Genomic DNA, 12500 nt, shown 5'->3' with positions numbered 1-12500 from the left:
TAATCCTCCTGTGTTCGATCCGATCAGAACTTCTCCAACCTGTTCGGCCAGCCGCTGGTGTGTCTGCTCTCCCCGACCGTTTACCCAAAGAGCGTCCAGGGTGGGTTCCTGCTCCCGTCGGCTGCCGGGTCCTGCAGGCTCGGTGCTCACGGTTCTCCCTGTGGTTCTGGTTCCGGTCCAGATCAGTCTCAGCGCGGCAGCCTCTTCACGCTCTTCCTGTACTCTCCTCTGCTGGGATTCTCCTCCGTCTGCGGCCTGAGCAGCGTGCGGCGCGGCCTGTGGGAGCGCGCGCAGGACTTCCTGCGGAAGGTGTTCCGGGACATCGGCCAGATGCTGACCCGATCCCGGAGCATCGGTAGGTCCGACCGGGTCCGAGCGGGCCTGACCGGGTCCGAGCGGCTGAACTCACTCCTTGTCTCAACAGATCAGGCCTTCCTGCAGTTCTTTGGGGACGAGTTCCTGCGGCTGCTGCTGATCCGGTTCGTGTTCTGCTCGGCGGCGCTGAGGCTACATAAGCTGTTCCGGGTGAGTCGCTGTTTCTCTAAGGAGAGAGAAATGTGCCAAAACACCAACTCCAATTCCTTGACCTGGTAGTTCTGAATCGACTCAAAACCCTCAGATGAATTTTGAACGTCTTTGCTGCGTTTCAGACACGTGGATAATGACTAGCATTGACTTTAGCTGTCAAAGTCAATGCTAGCTCATGATGCTAATCACCTTTAGCATCATGAGCTAAAGGTGATTTACTAAAGATAAAGGAACGCAGAGCTTTGCTACTAATAGCAACATTAAGAAACTAGATAATGAGGTTAATTAAAAGCAAATAATGAGGGAAGTGGGTCAGCTATGCTAGCTTGACATTGACAACCAGACCATGTAGACGTGCTGCAGAATTTAGTGTTTAGAATAAAAGGCGACCTAAACACCAACTCTGACAGAGCAGCAGCTAACCTGCTAACTTAAACAGTTTATTAGTAAAAGTAGATTAAACATGAAGCCGGTTCCGGTCGGGACCGGTCGGACTCACCGCCGCCCTCTGTTGGCAGGAATCCCGGAGCTTCCCGGAGTCGTACCCGGAGCTGCCGAAGCAGGACACGGTGGAGAGCGGCCTGCTGCAGAAGCAGGTGCTGGAGCTGGCCGCCATGTTGGACGTTCAGAGCTTATTCTGGGACGATTCGCTGGAGAGCTACTAGCGCCTCCACACCGGACTCAACCAGAACCAGAACCAGAACCCGCTCTGTTCCTTCCTTTGTAGTCTGAAGGTAACCTTTTGTTCGCCCCGTCCGTCATCCAGATGTTTCCCCCGGAAGCAGGAGCGACGCTCCCGTTGGTCACCCAGGAAGAGTCGTCACCCCACGACCCCGAGTCGTCACCCCACGACCCCGAGTCGCCACAGACGACCCCGAGTCGTCACCCCACGACCCCGAGTCGTCACCCCACGACCCCGAGTCGTCACCCCACGACCCCGAGTCGCCACAGACGACCCCGAGTCGCCACAGACGACCCCGAGTCGTCACCCCACGACCCCGAGTCGCCGAGTCGTCACCCCACGACCCCGAGTCGCCACACACAACCCCGAGTCGCCACAGACGACCCCGAGTCGCCACACACAACCCCGAGTCGCCACAGACGACCCCGAGTCGTCACCCCACGACCCCGAGTCGCCGAGTCGTCACCCCACGACCCCGAGTCGCCGAGTCGTCACCCCACGACCCCGAGTCGCCACACACAACCCCGAGTCGCCACAGACGACCCCGAGTCGCCACACACAACCCCGAGTCGCCACAGACGACCCCGAGTCGTCACCCCACGACCCCGAGTCGTCACCCCACGACCCCGAGTCGCCACACACGACCCCGAGTCGCCACAGACGACCCCGAGTCGTCACCCCACGACCCCGAGTCGCCACACACGACCCCGAGTCGCCACAGACGACCCCGAGTCGTCACCCCACGACCCCGAGTCGTCACCCCACGACCCCGAGTCGTCACCCCACGACCCCGAGTTGCCTCTGCTGAGGCAGATCAACACAAACATTCCCAGTGGGTCGTTTTGTATTTATTTATCGTAGTTTCTCTGTGATACGTGGAGGATGTTCATCAGCTGACGGGCCAAGATGCGTTCAGGTTTGCTCCGTTTATTCCAGGTTCTTACCCAGAAGCCAGACCGTCTGGTTCCTCTGTGAGTTTCTCTTATTGCTGTGAGTAAAATCCGTGTCATTAGTTCTTCTCTGCAGAGATAAAAGCACAAAACCTTCAAGGCGCCCCCTAGTGGGACGCCGCCCTACAGGCTACAGGAGGTGAAACATTCAGAGTTTTAATTCAGAAAGTCAGACAGATTCATCACACACTGATGGACTTAAAGAATTTATTTCCATCCCTGTTACTGGTGCACACTTTTTCCTTCCACTCAACTTTCCTTTAAATGTAATTAGAGCCTCCTGGTGGACGGCGTCAGTAACCAGAACATTCCAGTAAAAAGCCGTCTGATTGGCCTGATTTAATGATGAAAATGGAAAACCAAAAGAAATGCTTTAAATGTTATAATATATGGAACTAAAGACGTGCCCGTACACGGGGAGCCGTTTATAAAGCTACACAGACAAAAACTGATGGGAGTAATTTGAGTTATTTATAAGTTTTTAAAGTCAGATTTTCAACATGTTTTCATGTCACAGTTTCAAACTGTTTAGCTAAAGCTAAATATTTAGCTAGCAAGCTAAGTGTTTACTTTAAATCTGACATTTTCAAGTGAATGACAAACATGATTAAAACATTATTACAACATTATTACAACATTATTACAACTTTATTACAACATCATTGCAACATTATATTACAACATGATTACATTATTACATTACAACAACATTACATTATTACAACATGATTAAAACATTATTACAACATTATTACATGATTACAACATAATTAAAACATGGTTACATTATTACAACACGATTTCAACATAATTACATTATTACAACGTTATTACATTTTTACAACATTACATGATTACATTATTACATGATTACAACATTATTACAACATTATTACATGATTACAACATAATTAAAACATGGTTACATTTTTACAACATTACATGATTACATTATTACATGATTACAACTTTATTACATGATTACAACATTATTACAACATTATTACAACGTTATTACATTATTATTACATTATTACAACATTATTACATTTTTACAACATTATTACAACATTATTACATTTTTACAACATTACATGATTACAACATTATTACAACATGATTAAAACATTATTACATTATTACAACATTATTACATTTTTACAACATTACATGATTACATTATTACATGATTACAACTTTATTACATGATTACAACATTATTACAACATTATTACAACATTATTACAACATTATTACGTTATTACATTATTATTACATTATTACAACATTATTACATTTTTACAACATTATTACAACATTATTACATTTTTACAACATTACATGATTACATTATTACATGATTACAACTTTATTACATGATTACAACATTATTACAACATTATTACAACGTTATTACATTATTATTACATTATTACAACATTATTACATTTTTACAACATTATTACAACATTATTACATTTTTACAACATTACATGATTACAACATTATTACAACATGATTACAACATTATTACATTATTACAACATTATTACATTATTACAACATTACATGATTACATTATTACATGATTACAACTTTATTACATGATTACAACATTATTACAACATTATTACAACATTATTACAACATTATTACGTTATTACATTATTATTACATTATTACAACATTATTACATTTTTACAACATTATTACAACATTATTACATTTTTACAACATTACATGATTACATTATTACATGATTACAACTTTATTACATGATTACAACATTATTACAACATGATTACAACATTATTACATGATTACAACATTATTACATGATTACAACATGATTAAAACATTATTACAACATGATTACAACAATACATAAATAATCCAGATTACTCCTGTCGGTTTTTTCCTCGGATCGTCTTCGGGTTGAATTATGACTCTGTTACCATGACGCTGCAGGTCCGGGTCAGACCTTCTGACCCGGACCTGACTGGTTCTGTGGTCAGACGGGTCGTTTGCTCTGAACCTGGAACAGAACCGGATCAAAGTTCGGTTCTGGTTCTGGACGGTTCCCAGAAGTTTGTTTGTTTTAGGATCACAGCTGATGAAAAAGCAGTTTTATTTTTTGTCTTTCTAGTATTTATTGATATTGTCAAAGTGTGTGTGTGTGTGTGTGTGTGTGTGTGCTCAGTCTGTGGTGTTTAACATGAAGTTGGGAATCAATCGGATCGTCTCGGTGACCCTCAATCATTTTCCTAAATCTACATTCCGACTTTCCCAGCATCTGAATTTTTCCCTCCTGCGTTACGAAGTCGCTGCACTTTATTAGTTTTAGTGTTGTTGTCGTTCAGTTTGCTGTGTTTTTACCGCCCCTGGTTCTGTGGAGGTTCTGCCGAGCATGTTGGCCGGTTCTGACCCGACTGTCTGCTGTTCTACACGGTTCTGGACAGAGGAGAGAAACACTGACGGCTTTAATCTGTAAGATAGAGAAAAAAAAAAAAGAGAGAGAAAAGAGTTTTGAGCCACAACATTATGACCACCGTCGTCTATGACTGGACTCGGTTCAGTCCGTTTCCATGGCAACAGTTCAGATCCAGTCGGTTCAGCGTGTTTGGCTGTTAGAGCGTCGAGTCTCCGACCTTCAGGACAAAGTCTAGACCTGAACCAGGATCAGAACGGCGCCCCCTGGCGGCATGGAGGAATGATTCAGTTCATGCAGCATCTTTCCTGCTGCTGCTGTGTAAATCAGGACGGCGCCCCCTGGCGGCATGGAGGAATGATTCAGTTCATGCTGCTGTGTAAAGTTTTCATGTTAATATTTTATGAAGAGAAAGAAAAATACACCAGTTTTCCTTTCTACTCTGGTTTTATTTTACAGTTAATTAAACATTTTTTAATCATTATGACACAAAACAGAGCCGAATATATTTACTGGTTTATTGTGAGTTTCCACTGATTCAAAGGGGACATTTTGGTGGTCATAATGTTTTGGCTCGTCTTCATCGCAGCTATGAAACAAAAATCTTTTCAGCTTCTGTTCAAACTTTTTACTGTTGTGATGTTTTTCTGTGCTTCGGGTTTTAAAATGTTCTTTACTTTGAGCTTCGAACAAAAGAGAGTTAAAAACTGTGAGGATGAAATCCTGGAGCTCGCCCAGCAGCAGATGAAGCTCCGGTACCGGACCCGGCTCTGGACCTAGAACCGGACCCGGACCCGGACCCGCCCTCTGTGCTCGTCTCTTAACTTTTGTGGATTAAATGTCTGAAACGAGGAAGAACAAAGACGTTAAATAAGGACCATTTTTCTGTCGCTACATATCATTTTTATACACAGCATGACTGTAGAGGTACGTCGATGTTTCATGTCAGGAGGATTTTCAACCAGATTATCTTCAGGAACGAGGAGGAAACGTTTAATAAACTGTGAAATGTTTGTTTTGAAGCAGCTGATCTGCAGAGAGATGCAGATTATAGAAATTATAATGATGCACCAATCAGAGAGCAGGAAGCCATTCAGCCAATCAGAGAGCAGGAAGCCATTCAGCCAATCAGCTGATGGTTAAAATCAGCCGCTGTTCATGTTCAGGTCAGCAGCTTTGAGGAAAAATGCAGCTAATTCCTCAGTTTGATCTTGTTTGTCGTCATTTGAGTTTAGATTTGAGCTGAGAGGAAAAGCAGGATCCTGATTGGCTCTGATCCACCCGGGATCATTTCTGGATCGTTTCCTGGCAGATCAGAATCGTCATCATGTCGGCTGCAGACGCTGACCTGCTGACCCCTGACCTGCTGACCCCAGAGCACACCGAGCCGCCGCCCAAACGCTCGTTTGTACTTTTCTACACTCTGTCTGAAGATCCGCATCATCATCCTGACCTGCTTGTTGTTTCCTTTGTGATTTGAGTCGTTTGGTTTGTGAAAAAGAACAGACGATGATCTGTCAGCATGTTTGTTTAGAATAGGAAGTGCCAAAGACTGCCGTGTCACATCCTGATCGCCATGGAGACCGTCACGTACGACGGGTCGTCTTCTGCCGCCGGAAAGAATCAATAAAAAAACGAGATCTGGCTTCATAAGCCGCCTGGTTTGTCTCTTTACTAACTAATGAAACGCAGTGAATCAATGACTTGGTTCTGTTTGGGTCTGGATCGACCCGGACCCGGACCCGGAGACGACCCAGAGCCAGACGACCCGCTGATGGAGGTCAGGTCACCGTTTCTGACCGCGCCGACACCAGGGGTTCACCTGAAAGACCGGATTGGTTACAGAACCTGTGAACCTCTGCTGACCCGAACTGGACCGCATCCATCCTGACCTAAAGGTCAAAGGTCAGGATGCTGGAGATTTGGACCTGGAGCCAACTGGCATCCCGTACGCTGACACCTCCGTCACCGTGCGATCAGACGGGTTTAAAAAGAAGTGGCTAAAGCAAAGGAGGTGGATCGTCTGCTTTACCCAAGTAAGAGTAAAAATACGTCATAATGACAAAGCAGAAGTAAAACTGTTAAAAAGTATTTTGTTACAAAGCGTTATTGAAGTAAATATAACTGATTAAATTCAACTAATTAACAGTCTTCAGTCAGAAACATTTTGGTACCAAGACTGACTGCTAGGAACAGCGTCTTTTAGAAGACACTTATGAGTTTTGACATATTTTACTTTCCATTTTTGAACAAATGAAGGAAATTTAAACCGAACAGGTAAAAAGTCCCACACAATCCGCTGCCGTGAAGCCACCGCGGTTTCAATGGAGACTGTTGCTAAGGAACGTCGGAATGCCGGCTCTTGCCCAATCGGCGGCGGCGAGGCGTGTCACGTGGTTCCAAACAGCCCAATCACAGGGAGGCTAGCTGTTGGAGCTGCTGTTTAGCTTCTTCTATCCAACGGACTTTCCGTGTAAATGCCAGTGGAGCTGATTTCTCCGGAGAGGATCGGGTTTATCTGCGGGTTTTAACGGCTGGTCTGTATTTTTGCTTCATGGTAAGAAACGTTTTTATTGTTCGCTTAGGCTGTAAACTCTTATTACTCATAACAAAGCCGTTTATTCCGCCTTTTTGACTATAAATATTCAAATAAAACCAATTAACTGCAGTTGCTTAAGTTGGACTTTTGTTTTTTGGCAATTTTCAAAATACATTTTAGCGACATTTTTTATGTGGAAAATATAAACTTTAAATCCAGTTAGATTTTCTTTTATTCATAACATCTTATTATTTTTTTGTTCTTTGAAATTGAAAATATACACTTTTTGAAATCGTTATTGGGATTATTTTATGATTGTGCTCCATAAACTGATGAAGCAGGTGGCTCCTGCCAGAGCCGGTCAGAGCGTGAAGGGGGCCCCGGGCAGAGCTTCATTTGGGGCCCCGCTTCCTGGATCTGGCAGAGGGGGCGGGGCTTCAAACACAGTCAGCAGTGATTGTTTTTTTTAAGGGTTTTATTGGCTCTGGTGGCCTTTATTTGATAGTTAATTTACAGGAAAGTGGTTAACGAGAGAAGGGGGAAGACATGCAGCAAAGGTCGCCCGGCTGGGAATCGAACCTGCGACCTCCGCATTGAGGGCCTCCATATGGGGGGCTGTGCGCCACCGCAGCTCACCCACTATAAAATCCTGCTATTAGAAAACAACGCTAAACGCTAATCAGTCACAAAAGTGGATGAAATAATAAAACATAAACACGTACAGCCACACAAAAGGTTTGGTGTTTTAAACATCGTTAATTCATCGTGAGAATGACTCCCCCACCGTCCAATCAAATCGCATCCTGTCCTCCTTCTCAACCAACCAGTTTGAACTCGTTGTGTCCAGAACAAAGCCATGAGGAACCTGTCCGGTTCGCCCCGGGTGCAGGTCCACGTCAGTAATGCTGAAGGCCTCTACCTGCACGTGAGGAGGACGAGTCCCAGCGAGACGTCTCAGGTCAGAGGTCGCCCCTCCGCTCCCCGTCCTGTGTTGGAGCCCACCGAGGCGTCTCCTTTAACCCGCCTGGTTTGTCTCCATGTCCTCCTCAGCGGACGGTGAGCGAGGACAGATCGCCGCTGCGTCCCTGCGCCAAAGTCAAAACGCGGCTTCCATGGGTTCCTCCAGGAAAGACTTCCTACAAATGGGAGGTCAGGAGTCCGCTGGGATCCGATCGGACCTCCTGTCTGTCCTCTTCCTCAGACTCTGTTTCCTCTCAGGGACCGACCCACTGCCTGGAGATCAAACCGCCAGAACCGGAACCAGACCCTGAGCTGCGGCTGTCTGACCTCACCTCAGAGGACGAGCAGCGTCTGCGCGGCCGCATCAGCCAGTATGAGAAGAAGATCGAGGGCCTGATGAGCGAGGTCAGCTCTCTGAAGACCGAGGTGGGTTCTGGTCCGGTTCTGATCCGGTTCTGATCAGGTGGAGCAGGAAAACACATAATGCAACCCGTTAAAATCATCCTTTCAAACATCTGATCCAAATAAAACCAGAAATGATCCAGATATCTAGTTTAGAAAGACTTTGACCAGGTTCTGGTACCAGGATGTTCTGGTACCAGAATGTTCCGGTACCAGCAGGTTCTGGTACCAGGATGTTCTGGTACCAGGATGTTCTGGTACCAGGATGTTCTGGAACCAGGATGTTCCGGTACCAGGATGTTCCGGAACCAGGATGTTCCGGTACCAGCAGGTTCTGGTACCAGGATGTTCTGGAACCAGGATGTTCCGGTACCAGGATGTTCTGGTACCAGGATGTTCTGGTACCAGGATGTTCTGGAACCAGGATGTTCTGGAACCAGGATGTTCCGGTACCAGGATGTTCTGGTACCAGGATGTTCTGGTACCAGGATGTTCTGGAACCAGGATGTTCCGGTACCAGGATGTTCCGGTACCAGGATGTTCCGGAACCAGGATGTTCCGGTACCAGGATGTTCCGGAACCAGGATGTTCCGGTACCAGCAGGTTCTGGTACCAGGATGTTCTGGAACCAGGATGTTCCGGTACCAGGATGTTCTGGTACCAGGATGTTCTGGAACCAGGATGTTCTGGTACCAGCAGGTTCCGGTACCAGCAGGTTCCGGTACCAGGATGTTCCGGTACCAGGATGTTCCGGAACCAGGATGTTCCGGTACCAGGATGTTCTGGTACCAGGATGTTCTGGAACCAGCAGGTTCTGGTACCAGCAGGTTCCGGTACCAGCAGGTTCTGGTACCAGGATGTTCCGGTACCAGGATGTTCCGGTACTAGGATGTTCCGGAACCAGGATGTTCCGGAACCAGGATGTTCCAGAACCTGCTGGTTCTGGAACCAGGATGTTCTGGTTCCAGAACCTGCTGGTTCTGGTGGGGTTTCCTGACGCGTTCTGCTGCGTCTCGTGTGTCCAGGTGGAACACCGCAGGAAGGAGCAGGTCCTGGGCCGCAAGTCAGAGCAGCAGGGCGTCTCCCAGCGAGTGACCACCAAGCAGGAGGAGCAGCTGGGCGAGGAGAGCAAGGAGATGCAGGAGTGGAGAAACGGCAAGCTGAAGGAGACGATAGGGAGGATACTGCAGGAGAACGGACAGAGCAGGTTCCACTCACATTTATTTACTGGAGTTCTGGGGTCACTTCCTGTGTATCGGGGTCACTTCCTGTGTAGTGGGGTTACTTCCTGTGTAGTGGGGGTCACTTCCTGTGTAGTGAGGGTCACTTCCTGTATACTGGGGTCACTTCCTGTGCAGTGAGGTCACTTCTTGTGTAGTGGGGGTCACTTCCTTTATAGTTGGGTTACTTCCTGTTTTGTGGGGTTACATCCTGTATAGTGGGGTCACTTCCTTTATAGTTGGGTTACTTCCTGTTTAGTGGGGTTACTTCCTGTATAGTGGGGTCACTTCCTGTATAGTGGGGTCACTTCCTTTATAGTGGGGTTACTTCCTGTGCAGTGAGGGTCACTTCCTTTATAGTTGGGTTACTTCCTGTTTAGTGGGGTTACTTCCTGTATAGTGGGGTCACTTCCTGTATAGTGGGGTCACTTCCTGTATAGTGGGGTCACTTCCTGTGTAGTGGGGGTCATTTCCTGTGCAGTGAGGTAATTTCTTCTGTAGTGGGGGTCACTTCCTTTGTAGTGGGGGTTACTTCCTGTGTAGTGGGGGTCACTTCCTGTGTAGTGGGGGTTACTTCCTGTGTAGTGAGGGTCACTTCCTTTACATTGGGGTCACTTCCTGTGCAGTGAGGTCACTTCCTGTGTAGTGAGGTCACTTCCTTTATATTGGGGTCACTTCTTGTGTAGTGGGGGTTACTTCCTGTGTAGTGAGGTCACTTCCTGTGTAGTGAGGGTCACTTCCTTTATAGTTGGGTTACTTCCTGTGCAGTGAGGTCACTTCCTTTATATTGGGGTCACTTCTTGTGTAGTGGGGGTTACTTCCTGTGTAGTGAGGTCACTTCCTGTGTAGTGAGGGTCACTTCCTTTATAGTTGGGTTACTTCCTGTTTTGTGGGGTTACATCCTGTATAGTGGGGTCACTTCCTGTGCAGTGAGGGTCACTTCCTTTATAGTTGGGTTACTTCCTGTTTAGTGGGGTTACTTCCTGTATAGTGGGGTCACTTCCTTTATAGTGGGGTCACTTCCTGTGTAGTGGGGGTCACTTCCTGTGTAGTGAGGGTCACTTCCTGTATAGTGGGGGTCACTTCCTGTGCAGTGAGGTCACTTCCTTTATATTGGGGTCACTTCCTTTATATTGGGGTCACTTCCTGCATAGTGGGGTCACTTCCTGTGTAGTGGGGTCACTTCCTTTATATTGGGGTCACTTCCTGTGCAGTGAGGTCACTTCCTTTATATTGGGGTCACTTCCTGCATAGTGGGGTCACTTCCTGTGTAGTGGGGTCACTTCCTTTATATTGGGGTCACTTCCTGTGTAGTGGGGGTCACTTTCTGTGCATTGAGGTCACTTCCTGTGTAGTGAGGGTCACTTCCTTTATATTGGGGTCACTTCCTGTGTTGTGAGGTCACTTCCTTTATATTGGGGTCACTTCCTGCATAGTGGGGTCACTTCCTGTGCAGTGAGGGTCACTTCCTTTATATTGGGGTCACTTCCTGCATAGTGGGGTTACTTCCTGTGTAGTGGGGTCACTTCCTTTATATTGGGGTCACTTCCTGTGTGGTGAGGTCACTTCCTGTGTAGTGAGGTCACTTCCTGTGTGGTGAGGTCACTTCCTTTATATTGGGGTCACTTCCTGCATAGTGGGGTCACTTCCTGTGCAGTGAGGGTCACTTCCTTTATATTGGGGTCACTTCCTGCATAGTGGGGTTACTTCCTGTGTAGTGGGGTCACTTCCTTTATATTGGGGTCACTTCCTGTGTGGTGAGGTTACTTCCTGTGCAGTGAGGTCACTTCCTTTATATTGGGGTCACTTCCTGTGTGGTGAGGTCACTTCCTGTGTAGTGAGGTCACTTCCTGTGTGGTGAGGTCACTTCCTGTGGTCCTCGTGTTCCCAGTCCAGACCCTTTTCCCAAGGATCCGGAGCTGTTGCTGCAGAAGCTGAGGGAAGCCGAGGCTGACGCTGCTGCAGCCGCCAAGCAGGTTCATGCTCTGAAGGAACACGTCTGCAAGTTGGGCGACTCGGCCAAAAACGTGAGTGGCGGCCCGGTCTGTGGTTCCGTAGACGACCTGGTGGAACCGGAGCCTCTGACCCGTTTGGTTCCGCCCGCAGACGCCGATGTGGGCCGGTCTGGACCAGCAGAAGGAGCTGCTGCTGCATAAGCTGGAGGCGTTCGAAGTCACCAACCGAGCCCTGCGCCACCTGCTGCGGGAGCAGCGCGAGTCCCAGGTACGCAGACCAGACTCTGAGCTTTCAGCCTCGTTTCCTCCGATTCCCCCAAATAAAGCCCATAGCGACCAGCTGCTTTTACTGTCCTACTTTGTGGAAATTCACAGCCAATACTTCATGTGACTATGCAGATTATTATGTAGACCGGCCCCAGAAGGCCTCTTGTGGCTCCGGAGCCGCAGGTTGATGACCCCTGGTTTAGGTCAGCGCAGGGTCATGGGTGAGTGAGAAGGGCCTAGTCAAAGTGACCGGATGTGGTTTGGTTGTGACCAGATGCAGTCCGTCGGCCTGTCGGAGCAGAAGAAGGTCCTCCTGAAGTCGCTCGCCGACATGGAGGCCTGGAACGCCGTGAGTTCACGCCGCATCCTCAGATCTGGACCTCGGCGCGGTTCTGGTTCTCTGGACCCGTAATCTCTCATCTGTCCTCTGGGGGGCGCTGTGTGTTTCTTCTCTCAGCTGCTGGTTAAGAAGCTTCAGGAGAAGGAGAAGGAGCTTCATCAACTCTCCACCCAGCTGGACTCTGAGAAGGTACCAGAATCAGTGTTGTGATCTGGATTATAATCTGGAT

General features: G+C 47.4%; 2 protein-coding genes across 3 annotated transcripts in view; both read left to right on the top strand.

Moving 5' to 3' along the window:
* scai (suppressor of cancer cell invasion) overlaps window positions 1-6241 on the top strand; it is a 17673-nt gene extending 11432 nt beyond the window's left edge. For both annotated transcript variants that reach the window (XM_081613073.1, XM_081613072.1), the window contains exons 14-17: window positions 28-100; window positions 182-355; window positions 425-525; window positions 1047-6241. In XM_081613073.1, coding sequence (XP_081469199.1) covers window positions 28-100; window positions 182-355; window positions 425-525; window positions 1047-1193 — 495 coding nt within the window. In that variant the 3' untranslated portion in view covers window positions 1194-6241. The remainder of the gene's footprint in view (window positions 1-27; window positions 101-181; window positions 356-424; window positions 526-1046) is intronic.
* A 633-nt stretch (window positions 6242-6874) lies between these two features.
* Window positions 6875-12500, top strand: part of odf2a (outer dense fiber of sperm tails 2a) — a 22030-nt gene continuing 16404 nt past the window's right edge. The window contains exons 1-9 of the mRNA XM_081613070.1: window positions 6875-7145; window positions 7975-8085; window positions 8178-8276; window positions 8346-8513; window positions 9515-9696; window positions 11601-11736; window positions 11816-11932; window positions 12206-12280; window positions 12389-12460. Coding sequence (XP_081469196.1) covers window positions 7143-7145; window positions 7975-8085; window positions 8178-8276; window positions 8346-8513; window positions 9515-9696; window positions 11601-11736; window positions 11816-11932; window positions 12206-12280; window positions 12389-12460 — 963 coding nt within the window. The 5' untranslated portion in view covers window positions 6875-7142. The remainder of the gene's footprint in view (window positions 7146-7974; window positions 8086-8177; window positions 8277-8345; window positions 8514-9514; window positions 9697-11600; window positions 11737-11815; window positions 11933-12205; window positions 12281-12388; window positions 12461-12500) is intronic.

Source organism: Poecilia reticulata, chromosome 12 (genome assembly GCF_904066995.2).
Source record: "Poecilia reticulata chromosome 12, P_reticulata-male-v2, whole genome shotgun sequence".
Taxonomy (NCBI): domain Eukaryota; kingdom Metazoa; phylum Chordata; class Actinopteri; order Cyprinodontiformes; family Poeciliidae; genus Poecilia; species Poecilia reticulata.
The sequence above is the reverse complement of the archived record's forward strand: the minus strand, read 5'-3'. Positions and strand labels throughout refer to the sequence as shown.